Below are 27,793 nucleotides of genomic sequence, written 5' to 3'. Positions count from 1 at the left end.
TGAGTCTCCCAGAGAGCAACACAGAGTTGCAGTTTGTCAACAGAAAAAAAAAAAAGCCCTGAAGCTTGTGAATGAGATTTCACAGAACCAGAGCTGCAGAACAACTTAGTTTACGTAGGTAAAACCTGGCTAGAAAGAATATGCATATATATATATATTCTCCGGAATGTAGCTCTACTTTTGTTCAGCATCTCCAGTACTTATCATCTATAAAACAATCATTATTAGGCCCAAACCAAGAATGAAGACCGAGAAGAAAGAGGAGGAGGAGGATTAACTTCTGGGAATTGTGCAGTGTTTTGGAAAATGCATACCTGATGATTATCTAAGGTGATAATTATGAAATCAGTATTACTCTCAAAGTAGAAAAAATATTTTTCCATTCTAATTGCATACAGGTATATACTGTAACTCCTGAACTGATCAAAGGGAGGGTTAGTGTATGTATGTATGTATGTATGTATGTATGTATGTATGTATGTATACATGTATCTATCCATCCATCCATAGATTCAGCAGATCAGTGTATATGCATTTAGTGGTAGGATCCAGAATCATAAAGACCATGGCATACTAAATAGCTGGATGATGACGAACAAAGTAGGAGTAGGAGATCTTAAATTAAGGGACAGTCATTTTGCCTGCTGCATGAGAGGGTCCTTCTTGTCCCCGAGACTTCTTCTTTGTTTGCTGCTACTGCCACCAACAGATTGTGGGATATCTCCTGCAGTGTGTACCATTCGTGAGTCTCTGAAAGTGCAATACCAATATCTTCAGCCAGGTGATGTGATAATTGGTGGGATAATTTCACAGCTTTTCTCCTTTTCTGGAGGAGCAGACTTCAGCTCACACCCTACACCCAAGTGTGATGTTGAACCTGTGTAAGGAAAACCTCATTGATTTCTGTAATACTTGGTTATTTCCTGGCAGTGCCACTGATATGCTTTTAGCAACCTGACATAGATTCAAGAAATCAGATTAATTTTACTCCTACATCCATTTATTCTGATCTTCTGGTAATAGAAAAAATGAGATTTTGAAATAGTGGTCAGACCCAACACACACATATGGTAATCATGTTATTTTTCATCTCTGCAACTTCTATCTCACATCTCTTAGGTTTAACCCAACTATTTGGCTTAAACTTATAGCTCCAGCACTGAGCAAGCAGTTGGATATTGTGTTCTAAACTTCTCTTCTAGCTCTATGATTCTATGATATTTGCCAGATCTTTTTGTATGCTCTGAGTTTATCTGAGTATCTGAGTTAACATCTGATAGGATCAAATCAGTCAGTAAGACATGCTACATTTGATTGTGTGAAGTGGGAAAACCTGCTGCAGTTTTGGATCAATCTTCTTTTGCTTCAAACCTTGCTACTATACACGTAGCATTATCTATATCCATAGTCCTCCTACTCAAAAATCATTGGGGGGAAATCTCTCCATATTTCTCTGACCTTGTGAGAGGCTGGAAGCAAGTGATTGTTTTGTGACAAGTATGCTGGGTTACATGTAATTTGGTCTGATCCAGGAGGAAAACAATCCACCGTTGAAAAGTTTTACTGCATAAGTTAATGAAGCTATATTTAGTGCAATATCATCTGTAATGTAAAACACTTGTATTTGTTTTAAGGATACATTCTGTGAAAATGGACTGTTGCCTTAGAGTTTAGGACAGTTGAAACATTGGAGAAGGGCAGATCCATTATGAGCAAACAAACTAGTCTTCTAGTTAAAGGTAACTTCATTCTAAGTGTCAACTTTCTCATTATCCAATGTTCTTCACCAGTAAATATAGGGTACCACTTACAGGAGTAGGATGCAAATGTTCACAACACTGAACATCATGGCTTACTCAGGATATGTCTTTTACTTTAGTGTAATGCTGAAAAAATATCAGCACACCCTAGCCTTGGCATTTGCGGTGAATGAAATAAATGGAAACAGCATGATCTTACCCAATCGGACGCTAGGATTTCATATCTATGATAGCCATTTTGATGCCCAGATAACTTATCAGAACACGCTGAACTTGCTCTTTAATCAGAAACCAACTTTTCTCAACTACAAATGCAGCAAGAAGATACCGGCAGCTGTCATTGGGGGTACTGACTCAGAAACCTCCCTTCACATAGCTACTATCTTAGGGATCTACAAGATTCCTCAGGTAAAGTGAATTACAGCTCTATTTGTTTAGGAATTTATTATCTATTACAGTGTTTCTCAATCTTGACAATTTTAAGATGGATGGACTTTAACTTCCAGCTGATGTACTTTAAAAAGTTATTAAGACATTTATTATCCACATTTATTAAGAAAGTATTTTCATTTGTTAAGAAACTTTTTTTTTGGTAATTTTTTATTTTATTTTTTAAGACAAACAAACATTTAATACATCAATCCTCCCTTCCCTGTGACACCTCGGTGTTATCTTCTAGGCTTCTTCTTCATCTTCCATAAGTTTCTTCTATCTTCATATTCATCCAAACCATTCTAACATTTCATTTCTAAATCAATATTATAATCATCATTTGTACACAATTATAGTATCAGTCATTTATATCTCTTTTCCAACCAACTATAAAAATAATTCCATGTTTTAAAATATTATGATTCCTCCTTATCTTTAATCATCAAAGTTAATCTATTCATTTCTGCACAGTCTAAATTTTTTTTATCACTTCTTCCAACAATATTTTCTCTGATTTCCAATTTTGAGCATACACAATTCTTGCAGCTGTTATTACATGTATAATCAAATATACATTTTCCTTACTAATTTTTTCTGGAAAGATATCCAGTAGTAACAACTCTGGTTTAAATTCAATACGTTGTTGTATCATTTCTTCCAGCCAGATTTTAATCTTGTACCAGTAATTTTTTGCTTCGGGAGAAGTCTACCACATATGATAATAAGATCCTGGTGTTTGATGACACAGTTTCTGCAAGATAAAATCACTCAGATTCGGACTGGGTTGGACTCCAACTGGACAGAGTCCGTTGAGGTGACAGGGCCTAGTCTTGGTGGAGACATCTGGGTTGAGTTTGAGCCTGTTTCATTGGATGACGTGGACAGGATTATGGGTAGGCTGGGGTCCTCCACATGTTTACTGGACCCTTGTCCCTCCTGACTAGTTTCGGCAGCCAGAGAGGTGACTGGAGATTGGATCCAGGCTGTTGTCAACGCTTCGTTAAAGGAAGGGGTGTTTCCTGCTGCACTCAAAGAGGCAGTGGCTCGACCCCTCCTCAAGAAGCCTAGCCTGGATCCTGACGTACTTAACAACTACCGTCCAGTCTCCAACCTTCGTTTTTTAGTGAAGGTTGTTGAGTCCATGGTGGCACAGCAATTCCCTCAATTCCTGGAGGAAACTGACTACCTGGATCCTTACCAATCTGGTTTCAGGCGTGGCCACAGCATGGAAACGGCATTGGTCACCCTAGTAAATGATCTCTGGCGGGCCAGGGATGGGGGTTGTTCCTCCATCCTGGTCCTTCTTGACCTCTCAGCGGCGTTTGATACCATCAACCATGGTATCCTGCTGCAGCGGCTCAGGGGGATAGGGTTAGGAGGCACTGTCCTACAGTGGTTCTCCTCCTATTTCTCGGGTCGTCTGCAGTCTGTTTGGGCAGGGGGTCAGGGATCCTCCCAGAGGCCTCTCACTTGTGGGGTGCCTCAGGGATTGGTTCTCTCCCCTCTGCTCTTTAACATCTACATGAAACCGCTGGGTGAGATCATCCGTGGTTTTGGGGTGAGGTATCATCAATATGCTGATGATACCCAGCTTTACATTTCCACCCCTCACCACCCTAGGGATGCCCTTTCCGTGATGTCCCACTGCCTGAAAGCGGTGCGGATTTAGATGGGGAGGAACAGGCTTAGACTCAACCCTTCCAAGACTGAGTGGCTGTGGATGCTGGCATCCCGGGATCTGGAGGTTCCATTGTTAATGATCGGAGGTGAAACCCTTGCTCCCTCCGATAGGGTCCGCAACTTGGGTGTCCTCCTGGATTCTCAGCTGTCCTTAGATGACCATCTGATGGCCATAACCAGGGGGGCCTTCGCACAGGTCTGTCTTGTGTGCCAGTTGCGCCCTTTCCTAGACCGGGATGCCCTCGCCACGGTCACCCATGCCCTCATTACCTCTAGGTTGGACTACTGTAACACCCTCTACATGGGGCTGCCCTTGGGACGTGTCCGGAGGCTTCAACTAGTCCAGAATGCAGCCGCGCGGGTAGTTATGGGGGCGTCTAGATACTCCCTTGTAACACCTCTCCTGCGTGAGCTGCATTGGCTACCGGTGGCACTCCGGATACGTTTCAAGCTGCTGGTGCTTACCCATAAAGCCCTTCATGTCTTAGGCCCGGGGTACTTGCAGGACCATCTCCAACCGTTCTCCCATCATCGTGTGCGCTCCCACAGAGTCGGCCTCCTCAGGGTGCCATTGGCTGACAACCCCCAGGGGGAGGGCGTTCTCTGTGGGAGCCCTGACCCTCTGGAATGGATTGCCCACTGAGCTCAGGACAGCCCCTGACCTTCTTTCCTTCCGTCGCGAGCTGAAGACGTGGCTCTTCCGCCAATTAAACTGATCCGTTTCGGGGTACACTGGCATAATTTTAAATCATTTTAACTGGGTTATTGATTTTAATTTTGCATTGTATTGTGATTTGTATTGAAGTTGTCATTTTGTAAGCCGCCTTGAGTCCCTAGGGAGAAAGGCAGCATATAAATCAAAATAATAAATAAATAAATAAATAAATAAATTTCCAGCACTTAGCTGATTTATCTTTAAACATTTTTGCTAACTTCTCCAGTGGCATGTGCCATCTATAAAACAGTTTATATTGATTTTCCTTATATGCTATTTATTTGACATTTATTATCCACATTTATTAAGAAAGTATTTTCATTTGTTAAGAAACTTATTATCTACATCTTATTGTTTACATTTTCTCTATAGTGATGTACCAAAAACACACAGAAATAATATAACTTCTTCTAACTTTATGGTGGGAGTATAAAGAGTTTTAAGAACTCATTGCCAGCACCACAAAATATGCATAACCTTTTTTTTTCTTGTATTAATGTGATGCAATTTCATTCTTCTTTGCTGGTAATGTGATATTTCAGGAAGAGTGAGAGTTATTGCATTATTTGCTGTGTGGCAAATTTGTTTATAAAACTTGATATAATCATACAAGTTATGAATGGATAATATGAATAAAAGGGGTTCCTTGTTGGAAGGACAAAACTTTGTCCTTCTCAACAGGATTCATGTTTTAGATTCTCACAATGCCAATTGGTTTTTATCTTTAATACTAGCTGAATACCCGTGTTCCGCTATAAAGCTATGTGATCGGGCTTGATAAATCGACATTTACAGCTTGATAAAAGGAATGTTTCATATTAATTGTTATGTTAGGTTTAGTTGGCACTGGCTAACTAACATGCGTAGTTAACTAGAAATGGGAAAATGGATGAAAAAAGAAATAATATGTTTAAATGCAGATAAAAGAAGTCATGATAATATGGAATCACTTATGCAGAACTAATGGTGTATTTTATTATTTATTTATTTATTCATTTATTTATTTTGGTTTGGTTTAACACATGTTAAGAAGGGAGAAAACTTTATGCTACATAGAGTCAGTTTGTGAAACTAAAAACTACTGTGTTCTTCTCCTCACCTTGCTTTGGAAGTGGGAATTAGGTAACTTAGGAGAAACAGAAAAGTTACCCTGTTTCACCCAAAATAAGACATCCCCTGATAATAAGCCCAAATTGGGCTTTTGAGCGCATCGCAATAAGGCCAACCGCTTATTTCAGGGTTCAAAAAAAATATAAGACAGGGTCTTATTTTCGGGGAAACATGATAGTTGAACGCAGTCTGTGTTTAATAGCATGAGAGATAAGGTCAAGAATGGACAGGTGAGAAATGAATTTGGAAAGAATACAAAAGTGTATGAGTGTATGAGGAAAGAGGTGCATGTTCATGAGTTTCTATTATATTCTATTATATGTAGAAAGTATGAAGACAATAGGTTGTAAATAAAGAGGAAGCAAGATTTTAATTGGTCATTAAATATATTGACTGAGCATCAGCATGGGAAGACCACAAGCCTTTTTATTACACTACATTTTTCTGAAGTTAAAATGGTGAGGAGAAGAGGGTTTAAGGCTACAATGTGAGGGAAAAAATCTAGCATTATAGAAAAGTGCTTCATCTTGTAGATATTTTTATATTTCCCTATTATGAATGTAATTATGTTGGCCTTTAGGTCTCCTATTGTTTATATAGTCCACCAGTGAATGATATAAGCCACCCGTCTTTCTTATACCGCATGGTACCTAATGAAGCGCATCAGTATACAGGAATAGTCAAGCTATTGCTGCATTTTCAATGGAAATGGATTGGGATCATGGCCATGGATGACAATAAAGGAGAAATGTTTGTGCAGACCTTGGAGAAAACCTTTTCTGATAATGGAATCTGCACTGCCTTCTCTGAACGAATGCCGCTCCAAAACAATGTTTTAGAAATGGTTGATAATTTCATTGACATGTTTAGGGAAACGGCCCTGTTGCTGAGTAAAGCAAATGTCAATGTCTGTGTTGTAAGTGCTGATGCTCACATAATGTTAAAATTGCAGCTAGTGCTCAACGTTGCCGAATCAGACATGATGCTGCCTGTGCAGAAAGTATGGGTGATGACAGCCCATTGGGATTTTTCAGTGGAACCCTTTTTAAACAATTTAAACATGCAGGTCTTGAACGGCACCTTGTCCTTTGCAAGTCGCACCTCGGAGATGTCAACGTTTCAGAATTTCCTTCTATTTCAGGACCCCCATTCTCTGACCGATCATTTTATCAGAGTCTTCTGGGAACAAGCATTTAAATGCTCATTTCCAGATTCTGCAACAGATCAAGGAAGCTGTACTGGCAATGAGAGACTAGAAAGCCTTCCACGTTCTTTTTTTGAAACAAGCATGACCAGTCAAAGCTACAGTGTTTATAATGCTGTCTATGCTGTGACTCATGCTTTGCATGCCTTTTACTCATCCAGAAGGAAATACGGAGCAATGTTGGATAGAGATCGCCCAAGGACTTCTAAATCACAGTATTTTCAGGTAATGTTGCATCTAAAAGGCAGATTTTTAAAATGCATCACTGTTATTGTTAATATTACTGCCTTCACTTATATAAGAAGGATTCTCATTCTGTATATACTGCCTTACTGAGAATTCCCAGAGGAGATACACAGAAGAAAAGACAATGAGTATATGAGTAGTCCTTGACTTATGACCACAATTGGGACCAACATTTCCATTCCTAAGCAAATCAGTTATTATCAAATTTGATCACATGACTGTAAGGATGCAGCAATAGCTATAAGTTCAAGGTCTAGTTATAAGGCATTCTTTTACTGCCATTGAAACTTTTAAAGATCACTAAATTGATGGTTATAAGTCTAGGACAACCTGCAAACCACAGAGATAAATACGTGTAAATAGACTCCACAATGGCAATAAAAGGAGTAACGTTTTTCTGAGAGTATCATTTTTGTAAGTTTTGAAATAAATGAGAGATGTATTCTTGTAGATGCAGGATGCTACCAAATCCAGAATTTAGGATTTTATCCAAACTTTTGCAGAACATTCTAATTTAAGTAAATAATAAAAACTGCACAATAAGTTATAGGAGAAAAAAATACATAATTACAGTCCTTTGGAAACTGCCCAGAGTCACTGGAAATTAGACAACATATAAATTTAATTCAATAGAAATAGTGGTAGTAGAGATAGTATCAATAGTACTATTCCCCTGGCAAATAGTAAACCTTGGCTCTGAAATACTTGGATTCCATCAGTGACATAGGGATATCAATATATTTCTATGCTAAAAGAAAATTTAGTCTGTTTATTTGAAATACGTTGCCTGCTAGTTCTTCGTATGCTTTTCAAACTGAGCTGAAGTGAAATATTTGATTGGGGAAGGAAATAATGGGACTCCCAATAACAGAGTGATAAAATAATTAAATAGCTTCAGAGAATATCAAAACTTTTTTCCAAGTCAAACGTTTTTCACTTTTGCCACCACTTTGGTAACACTTGCGAAAATGTCATTTATTCCAGCTTTATCATTTCCTAAGTCAAGTCTCCTTTAACAACAGTGCCGGAGACAAGGTGTCTTTTGACAAGAAGGGTGAATTGCTAGATGGATTTGACATCATCAACTGGGTTACTTTCCCTAACAATTCCTTCATGAAAGTAAAAGTGGGACAAATGGATCCTCAAGCCCCATCAGGCAGAAGGTTCTCCATCAATGAAAGAAAAATCACATGGCCAGCCCATTTTAACCAGGTAGGATCAAAATGAAGTTTCCCGTTTGAAAATGAAAATAGATGGCCTTCTTTTCTGGAATTAACGATTGCCAGTATTGTTATGATAATTGTCAGGAAGAGAACAAACTTGACATTTTCAATCCTGTTTGTGAAATTTTTTGCAAAGCTAGTTTGCAAGGGGAAGGAGGACTGAAAGAAATTGATGGCTTCCATTCTCTTTTTCCATAAAGAAATGGAGAACTTTCAAGTGAGAAAATGCTCAGGTCCTCCAAGAAGGTTCTACTGCTTATCTTTAATACCTTTGATTATTTAATACCTTTTTATTATTGAGTATTGTCTGTCTAGCATTTAGGCCAACCTTATCACCTCACCCATCAAATTTGATGGGGAACCCATCAAATTTGCAGATAACACTAGCCAACACTCCAGAAGATAGGCTTCAGATACCTTCAGAAGGATCTTGACAGACTTGAACATTGGGCGCTATCTAAGAAAATGAAATTAAATGGTGAAAAAAGTAAGGATCTCAAGCCCCATCAGGCAGAAGGTACTCCATCAATGAAAGAAAAATCACATGGCCAGCCCATTTTAACCAGGTAGGATCAAAATGAAGTTTCCAGTTTGAAAATCAAAATAGATGGCCTTCTTTTCAGCACTTAACAATTGCCAGTATTGTTATGATAAGTGTCTGGAAGAGGACAAACTTGATATTTTCAATCCTATTTGTGAAATATTTTGCAAAGCTAGTTTGCAAGGGGAAGGAGGACTGAAAGAAATTGATGGCTTCCATTCTCTTTTTCCACAAGGAAATGGAGAATTTTCAAGTGAGAAAATTTATTTCTGAATTATTTCTAATTTGGGACATTAATGTCTCAACATTATTAGTGATGAAAAAAGACTACTTAGAGTAAGGGTAAGGTTCATCAATAATACATGCTATTTTGGATCAGTTGTTTCTTATATGTGTACATATCTGCACAAACACACATACACAAAACTAATAAATATTTTTTAGAAGTATATGATGCATGTACTGATTTCTGAAAATGGTTGGATTCAAGGAAATAAAATATATTTCTCTCTCTCATTAATGAATAGACTATACCTCTTGCTCTGTGCAATGATCATTGCCCACCAGGCTCCAGAAAGAAAAGGAAGGAAGGGAAGCCATTTTGTTGCTATGATTGTAATACTTGTCCATCAAGAAAATTTTCAAATGAAAGAGGTAGGAAATATTGTATTGTTATATTTATTTATGTGCATCTGTGCATATCCATAAAGGCACACAGAGATATCACACACATAGCAATAGCATTTAGATTTATATACCACTTCACAGTGCTTTGCAGCCCTCTCTAAGTGTTTTACAGAGTCAGCATATTGCCCCCCAACAATCTGGATCCTCATTTTACCAACCTCAGAAGGATGGAAGGCTGAGTCCATCTTGAGCCTGGTGAGATTCGAACTGCCAAATTGAAGGTAGCCAAAAATCAGCAGAATTAGTCTGCAGCACTGCATTCTAACCACTGCACCACCATGGCTCTTCAGGTCATCACATCTACCTTGGAGGACTGAAGCCAATGAATGATGAGAATTATTGCACATTGCAGTTCCAAGAACCATAGTTGTCCACTGATGTTTTATGACATAGAAAGTTCTCAATTAATAAATACTTCTCAGTAAACAAAAGTACGCAAATTTGAAATACTGCTATGAATTCTGAAATACATATTTTCACAGATATGGATGACTGCTTAGACTGTCCAGAAGAACAATATCCAAACAAGGAAAAAAATATGTGCATTCCCAAGGATCTAAATTTCTTGTCTTATAATGAAACTTTGGGCATCACTTTGACAGTTCTGGATCTGTCATTTTCTGTGACCACAGTGGTGATACTTGGAATTTTCATAAAACATCGGAATACTCCCATTGTCAAAGCTAACAACCGGAATCTCACTTATCTTCTCCTTGTCTCCCTCTTCCTCTGCTTCCTCTGTTCCTTGCTGTTCATTGGTCAGCCCCAATTGCTGACCTGTCTTCTTCGCCAAATTGCTTTTGGGATCATCTTCTCAGTTGCAGTTTCTTCAGTTTTGGCCAAAACCATCACAGTGGTTTTAGCTTTTATGGCTACTAAGCCAGGATCAAAAATGAGAAAATGGGTGGGGAAAAGATTTTCATACTCTCTGATTCTCTGTTGTTCCTGCATTCAAGCAAGTATTTGCACAGTGTGGCTGTGCACTGGCCCTCCTTTCCCAAATTTGGACATGCATTCTCTTCCAGAAGAGATTGTAGTTGAATGCAATGAAGGATCAGGCAACATGTTCTACTATATTTTAGGATATATGGGATTGCTTGCTCTCATCAGCTACATTGTGGCTTTCTTTGCTCGAAAACTGCCAGACTCTTTTAACGAAGCTAAATTTATTGCTTTTAGCATGCTGGTGTTTTGTAGCGTGTGGATGACTTTTGTCCCAACGTATCTGAGCACCAAAGGAAAATACATGGTGGCTGTGGAGATCTTCTCCATCTTGGCTTCCGGTATAGGAATATTGGGATCTATCTTTTTCCCTAAATGCTACATCATTGTAGTGAGACCAGAACTCAACACAAAGGACCATCTAAAAACAAAAAACTAAAAATTACTAATATTCATTGATTTTGAAGAATTTAGCATGGTCTTGAAAAAAAAGTTGAAGAGATAAAATGTTGATCAGTCATGAGGAAGTGGAATGTGTGAGGAAAAGATGTAGAATAGCTCCAACTTGACCTCAATGCTCTTAAAATGAGGAAAGTCGATTGTTTGGACTAGATTTCAACTGTCTGTTTCTATAGCATATCACTATAAAGTAGTATTCCTGGAATTCCTGCACCATCAGATTCGTGACCTGGCTCACTCGAAAAGGTTGACGCAGTTACATAAATGTTCAGTGACATAAGAGGCATACTACTAGGGTACTATTAGATAGCACTCCTTAATAAACAGTACCTAGAGCATGCTACTCCTGCTGGAGCTGATGGAGCAGGCAGAGACAATTGGAGGAAGTTGGACCTACAAATATCCTGCTCCCAATGCCATGTAAGACTTTGTAGATCGCATGAGTTATATCAGCAAGCTATTAACATTTATTGATAAATACATTAAGCAACCAAAGGTGTGTTACTACTTACTAAGTTTTGAACTGTTCTCAAAATGTCCAATAAATTCTGAGATATGTTTTATTATATCTGCAGCCAAGTTTCAATGTCATATTCATGCAGAACCTTCCACAATTCAGGCTGATTTAGTTTATCGTGCACTTTCTCTAAATCAAATATTGTACTATTTTGTTGGATCGATGTTTCTAGCAATTATTCTTAGTTTAGTTATTTAATAATATGAACAGTTGCTACAAAATCAGTCCTATAATTTACTCACATTTGCAGCAAATATATTTTTATGTATTTACAAAGTTTTCATGTAAAGAAGAGGAAAATATATGGAGAACGCTTAAAGTATATGACAGGCCTGGAAGCCATCTTTTGCATTGGATCCTCAGGCCTGCCACATTTAGTGTTGTGAGAAGGGAAGGAAGTGAAGATTGCATGGAGCAGGGGAGATATGTAGTCATAATAACATTCCTTACTCTGAGAGTCAAGGACATTTTGCCTTGCACCTGGAGGGGTGTGACTGGGAGATATCGCCAATTGATTTGGCCATGTGATGGATATGTGGGTGCTGGGGAGGGACTTGGACTTTCCTATGGGTGGGGAAAACCTGGAAGCTTTCACATTCGGGTTTTCCTGCATGTGCCAATATGACATCTCTAATAAAATGGAACTTTGAGGAACTTCTAGCTTCAGAGTCTTCTTTTGTTGGAGGTGTTACTTGTATCCCTGACAGTATAAAACACAAAATGTAGAGGAAGAAAAGCATATTCATGGTTTCAAATCTCTGTAGGAATTTGGAAACATGACTTTTATCAGATATACTTTATTCTATTTTCCATCCTTCCATCACAAAAGTATTGAAAAGCATAGCATATTTTCTGCAAAATAATTCTTCTAGTTGACACTGACTTGAAGACACACACATACACACAGATATTCCTAATAAATTCAAACAAAGAAATCTAACCAAAAAAATAGATGTAACAACAATTTATTAGATTATATCCATAATAAATAGGGACACAGTGGCTCAGTAGCTAAGTCGCTGAGCTTGTTGATCCAAAGGTCAGCAGTTCAGTAGTTCAAATCCTTAGTGTCGCGTAATGGGGTAAGCTCCTGTTATTTGTCCCAGCTTCTGCCTACAAAGCAGTTCTAAAACACCTAAGAAATGGTGGTAGAAAAATAGTGACCACTTTGATGGGGAGGTAACAGCGTTCCATGCACCTTTGATGTTTAGTCATACCAGCCACATGACCACGGAGATGTCTTCAGACAGTGCTGGCTCTTCAGCTTTGATGCGGAGATCACCACCTAGAGTCAGGAATGGCTAGCACATATGTTCGAGGTGAACCTTTACCTTTACCTTTATCCAGGGGTGAAATGCTCCTGGTTCGGACCAGCTCGGGCGAGTAGGTAGCGATGGTGGTGGGCAGTTCGGAGAACCGGTAGCAAAAATCCCTGCCCCCGCCCCCCATGCCGAGCTGAGCCACGCGATCATCAGAGCCTTTTTTTTCTTTTAAATGGCTCTGACCAGCCAAGCTCTGACGATCCCAGCTGAGTTGCCTGCTAATCAGGCAACTCAGCTTGGATTGCCAGAGCCATGTAAAAGAAAAAAACTTTTTTCCTTCTAAATGGCTCTGACCAGCCGAGCTCTGACGATCTCAGCTGTTGCCTGATAATCGGAAGGAAAAATCCCTACCCCTACCCCCCCTCAGCTTGCTTACTATAGCTGCTGGTCGCAATGCCTTGCTGTAATCCCTGTACAATCCATTGCATCAGCAAGCAACTGAATCTCCCTGCCTGCAATCAAGTAGGCAGGGAGTTGTGGACTTCAATTCCCAGAATTCCTCAGCCAGCAAAGCAAAGCTGGCTGAGGAATTCTGGGAGTTGAAGTCTACAAGTCTTAAAGTTGCCAAGGTTGGAGACCCCTGTTCTATTGGGTAAGTTTTCTTCCCCTTTGGGAACTTAAAAAAAATAGTCAATTGGGGTTTTTTTTAGTTGTTCTTTTTTTAGACCTAGCCATTTAAAGTTTAGGAAGTTTTAAATTTAGCTGTTTTTATATAAAAATAAAAATAAAATAAAATAAAATAATATTTGTGCAGCTTTCTGAGATTTAGTGTGTTTCTGTAGTGTTTCACTCTAACTACACAAACACACAAAATCTCACAAAGCTGTATGTGTAATTTTGTGTGTGTAAAGTGTGAAAGTTGGTTTTTTGGGCTTTTTGTGGCTGTGTGAGGTTCCTGCTTGTTGCAGGGGCCATTTTGGGTCTAGCACAGCTGCCTTTACATTGTGGGTGAGCCAGTTGTTTTATGTTGTGTTTTGTAGGTTAAAAAAAGGCAAAGAAGTGACATTGTCTTGGCCACGCCCACCTGACCAACAAGCCATGCCCTCCCAGTCACCTTACCACCAAGCCCCACCCACTAATTAAGCCACACCCACAGAACCAGTAGCAAAAAATTTTAGATTTCACCCCTGCCTTTATCCCTAATAAATCTATTCCCAGTAAATCAAATCTAATAATTAGATTAAGGATAATTTATGACATGTGTATTCCAAAAAAAATATTCCCAATAAATATAATTTATTTATTTATTTATTGTATGTGTGTGTGTGTGTGTGTGTGTGTGTGTGTGTGTATTTGTTTTCTCAGGTTTTCGCAGGTGTTTGTATGTAGGTCTTTGGTTATTCGGGTCTTCTCCCACGTAAAATTGGAAGTGTCTTGGCGACGTTTCGACGAAGTCTCATTCGTCATCTTCAGGCTGGTGTTCTCGGCTTCGTGCTTCCAGAAGCAATGTGAGATCGCAGCTGTCTCTTCCTTTTAACTGCTAGTGGGGGTGTGAGCTGATTGGGTGGGAACTTGGTTGTGTTCTGATTGGGTGGAGGTGTGTTCTGATTGGTTAGGGGCTTGGCTGTGCTCTGATTGGATGGGGGGTTGGTTGTGCTCTGATTGGCTGGGGGTGTGTTCTGTTTGGGTGGGGGCTTGGTTGTGCTCAGCTTAGTCTGAGTTGCAGGGGGATTTGAGCTGGTGAGCTGCATTGTTGTTTTTTTTTATTTTTTTTTATTGAAAAAGTTTTAAAACAAACAAATTTTCCCCGCAACCCCCCCCAACCCCCCCTCCCCCTCCCCGACTTCCCAGAGCAGAACACAAGGTATTTCTATTGATCTTTAACAATAATCTAAATTGCATAACCAATCATTAAACTAACACCCCTATAAGAAAATTTCTTAACCCCCCATATATAAAATCCTATTTCTTAAACATAATACTTCTAATATCACTTATATAACGCTTATACAAATAAAAGAAATCATTCATAAGCTATTTGATATTTTTTGGTCTGATACTTATTTTGTATATAATCAATCCATCTTCTCCAGTCCTGTATGTACCTTTCTTGTGTGTGATCCTTCAGATATGCTGAAATTTTAGCCATTTCAGCTAAATTAGTTACTTTCAATATCCAATCATCAATAGTAGGCAAAAAGTCCTTCTTCCAGTATTGTGCTACCAACAATCTTGCTGCTGTTATCAAGTTCAAAATCAATTTAGTCTCTGCAACTGTACAGTCCATAGTTATACCCAGTAAGAACAACTGTGGAGTAAATTTCAGTCTCTTTTTAAGAATATTCTGCATCACCCACCAAATCTTTATCCAAAATGCTTTGATTTTTCTACAAGTCCACCATATATGATAATAAGTTGCATCATCACAGTCACATCTCCAACATTTAGCTTGCACATTAGAATACATACATGATAATTTTTTAGGATCTAAATGCCATCTATAAAACATTTTATAAAAATTTTCTCTTAAATTTTGTGCTTGTGTAAATTTCACATTTCTAATCCAAATCTTTTCTCAAGTTTCCATCATTACTGGCTCTTGAAAATTTTGTGCCCATTTAATCATACAGTCTTTAACCAATTCAGTCTCAGAATCTATTTCCAGTAAAGCACTATACAACCTTTTAATATGCATTTGTTTTTGATCTCTAATTTGTTTTACCAAATTCTCCTCATTTTGCACAAAGCCAGTTTTTTGATCTTCCTTCCATCTAGCTTGAAGTTGACCATACTGAAACCATGTATAAATTATACCTTCTTCTCTCAGTGTATCTAAAGATTTCAAATACATTACCCCCCTTTCCATAATAAGAAGCTCTTTATAGGTAATCACCTCCTGTTTTTGTTCTATACTTATATTTTCTATTGCGTGTCTAGGATTTGCCCATAAAGGTATCTTATAATTTAACTTATATTGATATTTTTTCCAAACCCTTAACAAAGCATTTCTTAATATATGAACCTTAAATACTTTATCCACTTTTTTATCATATAACAAATAGGCATGCCATCCATATAACAAATCATAACCTTCTAAATTCAAAATTCTCCCCTCAGTTAAATTAAACCAATCACTGATTTGTGATAAAACCGCTGCTTCATAATATAATCTTAAATTAGGCATTTTAAGACCCCCTCTTTCACGTGTATCTTGTATAATTTTCATTTTTATTCTGGGTTTTTTCCCAGCCCAAATAAAAGTATTAACACCTTTCTGCCATTCTCTCAGATTTTCATCTTTCTTAAGCACAGGTATCATTTGGAACAGAAATAAAAATCTTGGTAAAACATTCATTTTAATTGCTGCAATTCTTCCCAATAAAGACAACTGTAATTTTTTCCAATTTTCCATATCCTTCTGTACCTTCTGCCAAAGTACCTCATAATTGTTTTTGTATAACTTTGTGTTTGAAGCTGCTATGTATACCCCTAGATACTTAACGTTTGTGGCCGTGCGAGCTCTTCATGGTGGGTGTCAGTCTGCTTCATGTATGGATTGGAGGGGTTTAAAGTGGCTAATGATGCAGCTGCGGTCTGGCTTCTGGTCCTTGGTCGTGGCTCATTATCAGTGTGGGTTTGAGTCTGCTTTCTGCGTGGATGTGTGGTGGTGACATCCTGTGTGGCTCTCGTGAGTGTGGGTCTGGTGCCATTCGTCATGTTAGGGACTCATTTGTCAATAAGGGCGGGTTTCCAAATGGCTGGTAGGCGGGAGGTATCGTCTCGTTTGTTCATGCTGTGTGGGCGTTTTTCTATCTCGATGGCTTCTCTGATTATTCTGTTGTTAAAGTGTTCAGTTTTGGCGATAGTTCTGGTCTTTTTAAAGTCAATATCATGTCCTGTGGCTTTAAGGTGTTGGACCAGGGAAGAAGTTGGTTCCTCTTTTCTGACAGTTCTTGTGTTCTTCTATGCATGCACTTATTCGTCTGTTGGTTTGTCCGATGTATGTGGTGGGGCAGGCGGTGCATGGGATTTCATATACTTCTTGATTTTCTAACTCAATTTTGTCTTTGGGGTTCCTTAGGATGGTGGATATTTTTCGGTTTGTGCAGAATGCTGTCTTGATGTTATGTTTGTGGAGGATTTTGCTTATTCTGTCTGTGGTGCCTTTTATGTATGGGAGGAGGGCTTTGCCGTTTTCTTGTTCTCTGTCTTGGATTTTAGTGGGGGTTTCTTTTTGGATTAGGATGGTGATCTTATTTCTTTGGAATCCATTGGATGTTAGTACGTTAGTGAGAGTGTGTAGTTCGGTTTTTAGGTGTTGTTCGTCAGCTAAGCGTTTTGTTCTGGAAATGAGTGTCTTGGCTACAGAGTTGATCTGGGCAGGGTGGTGGTGTGATGCGCACAAGTCCAAAAAGACAGAAATAGTGCTATCCCAGTCTCCCATAAGTCTCAGAACAAACAACACAAAATGTCTGACAAAGCCTGAAAGTGGTGATTTGAGATATCACCCCACTATGGCCATGTAAACACCTTGATCTACATAGGAGAAAACCCTGACTACAAAAGTATTATACATTTGAACCTATGAATTAAAAGAATATATATATATATGGGTCTTTGGTTATTCGGGTCTTCTCCCATGTAAAATTGGAAGTGTCTTGGCGATGTTTCGACGAAGTCTCATTCGTCATCTTCAGGCTAGTGTTCTCGGCTTCGTGCTTCCAGGAGCAAAGAACACGAAGCCGAGAACACCAGCCTGAAGATGACGAATGAGACTTCGTCGAAACGTCACCAAGACACTTCCAATTTTACGTGGGAGAAGACCCGAATAACCAAAGACCTACATACAAACACCCGCGAAAACCTGAGAAAACATATATATATATATATATATATATATATATATATATATATATATATATATATATGAACTCTAATATGTAGCTCTCCCTTCGTTCAGTATCTCCAGTACTTATCATCTACAAAACAATCATTATTAGGCCCAAACCAAGAATGAAGACCAAGGAGAAAGAGAAGGAGGAGGATTAACCTCTGGGAATTTTGCAGTGTTTTGGAAAATGCATACCTGATTATTATCTAAGGTGATAATTATGAAATCATCGTTACTCTCAAGGCAGAAAAAATATTTTTCCACTCTATTTGCATAGAGGTATATACTGTAACTCCTGAACTGATCAAAGGGAGGGTTAGTGTACGTACGTATGTATGTATGTATACATGTAACTATCTATCCATCCATCCATCCATCCATGGATTCAGCAGATCAGTGTGTATGCATTTAGTGGTAGGATCCAGAATCATAAAGACCATGGCATACTAAATAGATGGATGATGACGATCAGAGTAGGAGTAGGAGATCTTAAATTAAGGGACAATCATTTTGCCTGCTGCATGAGAGGGTCCTTCTTGTCCCTCAGACTTCTTGTGTGTTTGTTGCTGCTGCCACCAACAGATTGTGGGATATCTCCTGCAGTGTGTACGATTTGTGAGTCTCTGAAAGTGAAATACCAATACTTTCAGCCAGGTGATGTGATAATTGGTGGGATCATTTCACAACTTTTCTCCTTTTCTGAAGGAGCAGACTTCACCTCACACCCTACACCCAAGTGTGATGTTGAACCTGTGTAAGGAAAATCTCATTGATTTCTGTAATATTCTGTAATATGTAACTCTGCAACTTCTATCTTACCGCTCTTAGGTTTAACCCAACTATTTCGCTTAAACTTAAAGCTCCAGCACTGAGCAAACAGTTGGATATTGTGATCTAAACTTCTCTTCTAGCTCTATGATTCTATGATATTTCCAGATCTCCTTGTATGCTCTGAGTTTATTCTGATCTTTAACATCTGATAGGATCAAATCAGTCAGTAAGACATGCTACACTTGACTGTATGAAATGGGAAAACCTGCCTCAGTTTTGGATCAATCTTCTTTTGCTTGAAACCTTTCTATTATTCACATAGCATTATTTATATCCATAGTCCTCCTACTCAAAAATCATTGGGGGGAAATCTCTCCATATTTCTCTGACCTTGTGAGAGGCCGGAAGCAAGTGATTGTTTTGTGACGAGTATGCTGGGTTACATGTAATTTGGTCTGATCCAGAAGAAAAACAATCCACCGTTGAAAAGTTTCATTGCATAAGTTAATGAAGCTACAGTATATTTAGTGCAATATCTGTTGCAATGTAAAACACTTGTATTTGTTTCTAAGCATACATTCTGTAAAAATGGACTGTTGCCTTAGAGTTTAGGACAGTTGAAATATTGGAGAAGGGCAGATCCATTATGAGCAAACAAACTAGTCTTCTAGTTAAAGGTAAGTATCAGGTTTCTCATTCTCCAATGTTCTCCACTAGTAAATATAGGGTACCACTTACAGAAGTAGGGTACCACTTACAGGAGTAGGATGCAAATGTTCACAACATTGAACATCATGGCTTACTCAGGATATGTCTTTTACTTTAGTGTAATGCTGAAAAAATATCAGCACACCCTAGCCTTGGCGTTTGCAGTGAATGAAATCAATGGAAACAGCATGATTTTACCCAATCAGACGCTAGGATTTCATATCTATGATAGCCACTTTGATGCCCAGATAACTTATCAGAACACACTGAACTTGCTCTTTAATCAGAAGCCAACTATTCTGAACTACAAGTGCAGCAAGAAGATACCAGAAGCTGTCATTGGGGGTACTGACTCAGAAACCTCCCTTCACATAGCTACTATCTTAGGGATCTACAAGATTCCTCAGGTAAGGTGGATTACACCTCTTTCTTTTAAATAATTTTTTTAAAACACATTAAAACCAACACAAAACATACAACACATATATACAAATCATTTTCTGTTGTTAACAGCTCATTTGAGGTGATCTTTCTTACTATTTACCTATATTCTATCTTTATCTTAATCTATTTAAACATACTCTAAATTCCTTTATATCGACTGCTCTTTAATTTGATCTTCACCACTTTCAGACAATATTATTACAAAGATTTTTTTTTCAGTTTTCCTTTTTTTTCCCACCAATCGTACCATCTATCCCATACTCTATAATAGTCTGTGTCATCTCTTTCCTTGAGCTCCTTTGTAAGCTTGTCCATCTCTGCACATTCGAGGACTTTTTTAATTAAGTCCTCTTCTGTTGGTGTGCCTTCTTTCTTCCAAAATTGCGCATATGTTATGCGAGCTGCTGTCAATATGTGCAGTATTAAATATCATATTTCTTTGTATAATTTTCTATTGAAATCCGTAATAAAAATTGCTCTGGATCTCCCCTTAGTGGTTCTTGTATCATCTCCTGTATATGTTTTTTCACTTTGGCCCAAAAAATTTTTGCCACTGGGCAAGTCAACCAGAATTGATAGTATGTTCCATAGCTTTTCTTACCCTTCCAACATTTCGGTGAGCTACCAGGGAACATCTTTGCTATTCTAGCTGGTGGAAGGTGCCATCTATGAAACATTTTCATCTGGTTTTCCTTGTATGCCATTGATACTGTTAATTTCATATTTGTCTTCCATATCTTTTCCCACTTCTCTAACTCTATCGTATGGTTAACATTTCTTGCCCATTTAATCATCGTATCTTTCACTGTTTCCTCTTCCATTTTATACCGCAACAAAAATTTATATATTTTGCTAATTAATTTTTGGTTTTTCCCATATATAATTTTTTTTGTCCAATCTAATAGGATTGGGTAAGTTAGTATTTCATTAGGCAAAATCCAATTTGGCATTTTTGTGTAATGTTATTTTTTAATTTTATTCCAGATTAGCAATAGAGAGTTCCTAATTATATGTCTTTTAAAATATCCATGTGATTTATGTTTTTCATCCCAAATAAAAGCGCCATCTGACCTGTAAATCGTGACCCTCAATTATTAGAATTCTTTTATTTTCCAACTCCATCCAATCCTTTATCCAGGTCAGGCATGCTGCTTGGTAATATGTCTCCCAATCCAGGATGGCTATTCCTCCTCTATCCCTAGTGTCTTGTAGAGTTTTTAATCTAATTCTAGGCTTCTTCCCTTGCCAAATAAACTTTGCCATTAATCTGTTTAATAAATCAAATAAATGTTTTTCTATTTTTATCAGTATAACCTGGAAGAGGAACAGCATTTTGGGCAAGATATTCATTTTTATTGTCGCCACTCTTCCCATCCATGAAATTTGAAGATTTTTCCAATTTCCTAAGTCCTTCCCAGTTTGCAGCATTAATTTATCATAATTATCTTTTTTGATTGAGGAATCCCTTGCTGTTAACCAAATTCCTAAGTATTTTATTTTCTTTGTTATCTGCATACCTATAATGTTTTCTAATTCTATTTCTTGTTTTTTAGTGAGATTTTTTGTTAACAATTTAGATTTTTTTTTTTGTTAATTTTTAGGCCTGTCACTGCACCAAATTCCTCTATTTTTTAATCAGTTTGGTGCCTGATTTTAGGGGTTCCTCAATTACAAAGACCAAATCTTCGTTTTTTATCCTCAGATCCTTCATCCCTTTATCTTCTCTAATTTTTATTAAGAGTGGCTCCAATGATAAAATAAAGAGAAGTGGGGAAAGTGGGCAACCTTGTCTCACGCCTTTGGTGATCTCAAATTTATCTGTTGTGTCCTGATTGATAATTATCTTCGCAGTTTGTTTTCAATACATTTTTTCTATCATTTTTTTCAAAATTTAATCCAAATTCCATATTTTTAATCTGTTCTATCATAAATCTCCAATTCAAATTGTCAAAGGCCTCTTGGGCATCAAGGAAAACCAGTGAAACCTGTTTCTTTGGGTGAATTCCATAGAACTCTAAAATATCAATTATAATTCGTATATTATTTTTAATTTGTCGGCCTGGCAAAAAACCATTTTGGTCTGGGTGTATAAACTTGTTCAGAATTATCTTTAGCCTTGCAGCCATAATTGACATATATATTTTATAATCCACGTTTAACAATGAAATAGGCCTATAATTTTGTACCAGTTGCTGGTCTGAATCTTCTTTATGTATAAGTGTAATTAGTGCTTCTGTCCATGTTTGAGGAATATTTGATTTTTGTAATGCTTCATTAAATATTTCCATCATTAATCCGCCTATCTGTTTTTGTATTATCCTATATAATTCAACTGGTATTCCATCCGGTCTGGGTGATTTATTACTTTTTTGCCTTTTTATTGCTAATCCCAGTTCACTTTCGGAAATTGGTCGATTTGTTATGTCTTTCTGTTCCTCCGTAAGCTTACCTATATTTGTTTTTTCTAGATATGTTTTAATTTCTGATTCAATTGTTTCTTCCCGTGTACATAGTTTGGAGAAGAAAGTATGGATTATTCTTTTCTTGTCTTCATTTTTATATTGGGTTTTCCCTTCCTCGTCTTTCAAACATTGTAACATTCTTTTATCCCTCTCTTTTTTAATTTATAGGCTAACCATCTGCTTATTTTGTTTGCATGTTCAAAATAATTCTGTTTTGCCATCTTTATTTTTATAGCAATTTCTTCTTGCGTTATCAAATTTAGTTTGTGTTTAACCATTCTCCATTCCTCTTTTACTTTTTTATTTTGGGGGTCTTCCTGTAGAATTCCTTCTAGTTTTCTGAGTTCTTCCTGCAATTTGTTTTGTTGAAGCTTTTTCTCTTTTCTTTTCTTTTCTTTTCTTTTCTTTTCTTTTCTTTTCTTTTTTTCTTTTCTTTTCTTTTCTTTGCCATATATGCAATCATCAACCCTCTAATATATGCTTTTAATGTGTCCCATAAGTTTGGGTTGATGTGTCTTCTTTCTTATTTAATCTTAGGAAGATCTCTAATTCTTTTTCTAAGAAGTTTTTATATTCTTTCTCCTTACATATAGTTTGATCCAAGGTCCATCTCTTATGCTTTCTCTGTCCTTTCCAATGGATAATTATCGGATTGTGGTCAGCCCAGTTGTTTGTTCCTATGTCTATATTTTCTACTTCTAGCTGTAGTTGTGTTGACATCCAGGCCATATCTATCCTGGACCAGGATTGGTGAGGATGTGAATAAAATGTATACTGTTTTACTTCTTTATTGATTTCCCTCCACGCATCCTTTAGACTTAGTTCTGTTACCATGCTGAAAAATTCCTTAGGGAAATTCCTTCTTTCTTTTATTTTTCTTATTAATATAATAATCCCTTTTACTGTCCACTATAGCATCATAATCTCCTATCATACACACATTTTCTATCTTTTGTTCCAGTATTCTGTTATGCACCATTTTGTAATAATCCTGTTGGTTTTTGTTTGGGGCATATATTACTACCAATAAGATTTGTTTAGGTTCCATATTTAATTTTATCATTAAAATTATTCCCTCCTCATCTGCATAAACTAGTTCTGAATTTATTTTTTTCCTTCACATAGACTGCAATTCCTCATTTCTTCTGTTTAGATAGTGATACATATAGTCTTCCTAATTTCTTATTTTCTAATAATTTTTGAAATCCTGTTTTTATATGGACCTTCTGCAAGCAAATCACATCAGTGTTTAAATTTTTAAATTTTGTAAATATTTGTTTTCTCTTTTTCTGCGCGTTTAACTCATTAATATTTACAGAAAATATAGATATTGCCTCTTCCATCTCCTAGTGTGCCTGTTTCTTAGTGTTTCTGGTCTCCCTTTTTGTTCTTCCTCTTGCTCCTTCTTTTTCTTCTCCTTCTTTTTCTTGAGTTTTCTTGAGTTCTTTTTTCTCTTTCTGTCTCTTCTTGCCGATCCTCTTCTTGACTCTTACTTTCTAATTCCTCCTTGCTCTCTTCCTTGCTTTCTTGCTCTTCTTCCAAGAAGTTTTTATAAAATTCTTGAGCCTTTTCTATCGTATCAACTTTATACTTTTTGTCCTGCCATGTAATAAGAACTCCTTTGGGGATAATCCATCTGAACATTATTTTATATTTGATGAGATATGTTAAAAAATGATAGTGTTGTCTTTGTTCTCTAATTCTTTATGGGATTTGTTTTAATATTATAATTTCCTTCCCTTTATATGTAACCATCTCTTCCCTTGATTTCTTATAGATTTCGTCTCTCATTATTTTTTTCATGAATCTTACATGTACTTCACGCACCAGCCAATGTCTTCTTATATAATCATTATGTACTCGATAGATTTCGTCTATGGTGTTTCGTATTTCCAATTTTATCTCTTTGTATTAATTCTGCAATTATTTCTACCATTTTTTCCCTTAAATCTTCCTCTTTCTCCTCCTCAACATTTTGGAAGCACAAGAAGGAGGAGGCTTTCTCCATTTCCAGGAGAATTATCAAATTGGATAATTCTTTATTCAGTTGCAATGTCTTCTGCTCTGCCCTTTCTAATTTATAATCCAGTTGATCTACTTTGGTTTCAATTTTAATTTTCTGTTCATTTTCTGCAATTGTTTGTTGTATGTTTTCCATCTTCTCCTTCATATTTTTAAAGTCTTCCTTTACTTCTCCTATTTCGCCCTTAATCTCTTGATGGTGTTTTCTAGCCTCTTCTTGGTTTTCTGCCATTCTTTCTTGCGACTTCACTAATATTTCTTGAATCGTTTGGAACATCATTTGCATGTTGTTCATTGTCGGCTCTACTTTGTCTTTTTCCTTTCCTAACATGTTCTCAATTGACCGTTGAGTTCCTGGGGAAGCTATGGCGGTTAAGTTAGAGGCTGGTTTTTTTCCAGTTTTTGTCACTGTTGTTGTGGTTGACATTTTTCCACTTCTTGTGAAGTTCTTCCACAAAATCATGCACGTGTATTTTCTATTGTTCTAATTTTCTGTTCAACTTGAGACACTCTTCTGGTTTATTTTAATTAATTCTATTTCACAGTATATCTATATATCTCTGTATATGTAAATATTTTATTATTTAAGTTATAGCTTTATTTTTTATTTATATCAATATTCTATCATCTAAATTAAGTTTCTCTAATTTTAACTAGTAATTCTTCTGTATCAAATCCTTCCACTTATTCACCACCACTCAAAAAGGAAATTTACCCTTCAGATATTCTTTAAACAATTTTTTCAACCTCCTCCTCCCCCACAGAATCAGATTATTAATTAATTAAAGAAATCAAGTAATATCAAAGGACAAAAAACAAAGATGTTTCTTCCTCTTCCATTCTTATTTTATATATAATTTAAAGTCCAAATAATCCTGATAAAATTTTCTATATTTTCCCTTTTCTCAAATATTAAACTATTGTCCACCACACAGAATTTCACCCTCTTCAATTACTATTCATATCAATACTTTAAATATAATAAGTTCCAAACAGTCTTTATATATATATATATATTCTTCTTTCCACTTATTGCATCAGATCGTTTCTGCCATCCCTTTCCGCTTAGTCACTTTGAGTCTTCTACTTCACCTTAACATCCTTTCAGCTTTTCTTTATCTTAAGTCCTTTTTTTTATTCTCACTTTTCTTTTATCCACTCTATCCACTCTTTGTCTTTTTTTTTATTGTTTATTGTTTATAAATCCCCAACTATCCGCAGCTCCATCTCTAAGATTCTTTCCAAGATTCTCCCTCCTCAGTCCACCCAATTTCTCAATCCACCAGTTGACACAAACTAGGAAGGAAGACTGGAGAGAAATCGAGAAGAAAAAAGCTTTAGCACTTTAGTTCCACAGTTTATACTTTAGTTTTGCTTACTGTCCAATTGTAATCCCTTTTTTTTCTTTCTCCTCGGTGGGTTCAGGTCCAAATGATACAATGTTTCTTCTTTACTGATTACTCCTTCCGCTGCTCATTATTATGTTACCTCCATCCGATCAGCTCGAGTTAAGCGCTCTCCTACTTAATCGCCACAATCTTTGCTCTCTGCGACTCTCTCACACGTGATTTTCTTTATTTATAATCCTATTTTTTCGAATCCAAGTGCTTCACGACCACCAACGCTATAAACACTCTTCACTTCCTCACTGTGCAGCAGCCATTGCTATTGATCTACCCTAAAGGCAGATTATTACCTCGCTGGATTTAAGGGGTCCGGCTTAGTTCTTCTGGGCGTTAGCGTCTCGCCTGAATCTCCAAGCCTTCCCCTTTAGTTTCCCAAGCCCTCCGGGTTTGGAAATGCCCTTAAAGGGCTCCTTTCCAGGAATTAATTGGGTTTTCGAGCACAGCACCTAGCACTCTCACCCACTCCGCTCTGACATCACCGCCGGAAGCTCAAATTACACCTCTATTTGTTTAGGAATTTATTATCTATTACAGTGTTTCTCAATCTTGATTTATTTGTTTGTTTTGTTTTAATTTGTGTACCGCCCTTCTCCAGCAGGACTCAGGGCAGTGAACAGCCAGAATAAAACAGAACATACAAAATTTAAAAACAGTTTTAAAATAATTAAATATTTTTGGCCGCAATTTAAAACAACCCAATTAAAATCAATTAAATTTAACCAAAACTGTGGGATCAAGCCAGCCCGGCTATGTGAAATAAATAAGTTTTTAGGGCCCAATGAAAAGTCCGGAGGTCTGGTATTGTACGTATCTCTGGGGGGAGGTTGTTCCAGAGTGCAGGCGCCACCACAGAGAAGGCTCTCCCCCTGGGGGCCACCAGCTGACACTGTCTGGTGGACGGCACCCCGAGGAGGCCCTCTTTGTGCGAATGTACTGGCCAGTGGTTATATTTTAAGATGGATGGACAGTACTGGCCAGTTGATAATTTTAAGATGGATGGACTTTAACTTCCAGCTGATGTACTTTAAAAAGTTATTAAGATCTTTATTATCCACATTTATTAAGAAAGTATTTTCATTTGTTAAGAAAGTTATTATCTACATCTTATTGTTTACATTTTCTCTATAGTGATGTATCAAAAGCACACAGAAATAATATAACATCTTCTAAGTTTAGTGTGAGAATACAAAGAATTTTAAAATCTCGTTGCCAGCACCACAAAATATGTGTAACCATTTTTTTTTCTTGTATTAATGTGATGCAATTTCATTCTTCTTTGATAATAATGTGATATTTCAGGAAGAGTGAGAGTTATTGCATTATTTGCTGTGTGGTAAATTTGTTTATAAAACTTGATATAATCATACAAGTTATGAATGAATAATATGAATAAAAGGGATTCCTTGTTGGAAGGACAAAACTTTGTCCTTCTCAACGGAACTCATGTTTTACATTCTCACAATGCCAACTGGTGTTTACCTTTAATACTAGCTGAATACCCGTGCTTTGCTATGAAACTATGTGATCGGGCTCGATAAATCAACATTTACAGCTTGATAAAAGGAATGTTTCATATTAATTGTTATGTTAGGTTTAGTTGGCACTGGCTAACTAACATGCGTTGTTAACTAGAGATGGGAAAATGGATGATAAAAGAAATAATATGTATAAATGCAGATAAAAGAAGTCATGATAATATGGAATCACTTATGCAGAACTAATAGTGTATCTTATTATTCATTTATTCATTTATTTATTTTGGTTTGGTTTAACTCACGTTAAGGAGGGAGAAAACTATATGCTACATAGAGTAAGTTTGTGATTAGAGCAGCCCGTGAGTGTTGTAAACTAACAATTTTTTTAAAGAAGAAAATAAAAACTACTGTGTTCTTCTCCTCACCTTGCTATGGAAGTGGGAATTAGGTAATTTAGGAGAAACAGAAAAGTTACCCTGTTTCCCCCAAAATAAGACATGATAATAAGCACAATTGGGCTTTTGAGTGCATGGCAATAAGGCCAAGTGCTTATTTCAGGCTTCAAAAAATATAAGTCAAGGTCGTATTTTTGGGGAAACACAGTAGTTGAATGCAGTGACAATTGAATATTTCAGAAGTATGTGTTTAATAGCATGAGAGATAGGGTCAAGAATGGACAGGTGAGAAATGAATTTGGAAAGAATACAAAAGTGTATGAGTGTATGAGGAAAGAAGTGCATGTTCTGGAGTTTCTATTATACAGTACATAGAAGGTGTGAGGACAATAGGTTGTAAATAAAGAGGAAGCAAGATTTTAATCTGTCATGAAATATATT

General features: G+C 37.0%; 1 protein-coding gene across 1 annotated transcript; it reads left to right on the top strand.

Annotated features, from left to right (window-relative positions):
• Nucleotides 1–588: 588 nt before the first annotated feature.
• LOC139324405 (vomeronasal type-2 receptor 26-like) lies at nt 589–10,979 on the top strand. Its single transcript, XM_070954117.1, has 6 exons — nt 589–881; nt 1,880–2,168; nt 6,278–7,126; nt 8,132–8,359; nt 9,439–9,565; nt 10,081–10,979. The coding sequence occupies exons 1-6, from the start codon at nt 589–591 to the stop codon at nt 10,977–10,979; spliced, it is 2,685 nt and encodes an 894-aa protein (XP_070810218.1).
• The last annotated feature ends 16,814 nt before the right edge of the window (nt 10,980–27,793 follow it).

The sequence above is a fragment of the Pituophis catenifer genome, unplaced genomic scaffold (genome assembly GCF_029215685.1).
Source record: "Pituophis catenifer annectens isolate HBS135680 unplaced genomic scaffold, rPitCat1.0.hap2 SCAF_15, whole genome shotgun sequence".
Classification (NCBI taxonomy): Eukaryota; Metazoa; Chordata; class Lepidosauria; order Squamata; family Colubridae; genus Pituophis; species Pituophis catenifer.
The sequence above is the reverse complement of the archived record's forward strand: the minus strand, read 5'-3'. Positions and strand labels throughout refer to the sequence as shown.

What these genes read in the sequence shown, in the direction of transcription:
- LOC139324405 (XM_070954117.1), top strand. Translation starts at nt 589, where the DNA reads ATGACGAACAAAGTAGGAGTAGGAGATCTTAAATTAAGGGACAGTCAT. An exon ending in AAGTGTGATGTTGAACCTGT is followed by an intron (nt 882 to 1,879) that starts GTAAGGAAAACC and finishes CTTTTACTTTAG; the next exon opens with TGTAATGCTGAAAAAATATC. An exon ending in GGCCAGCCCATTTTAACCAG is followed by an intron (nt 8,360 to 9,438) that starts GTAGGATCAAAA and finishes ATTAATGAATAG; the next exon opens with ACTATACCTCTTGCTCTGTG.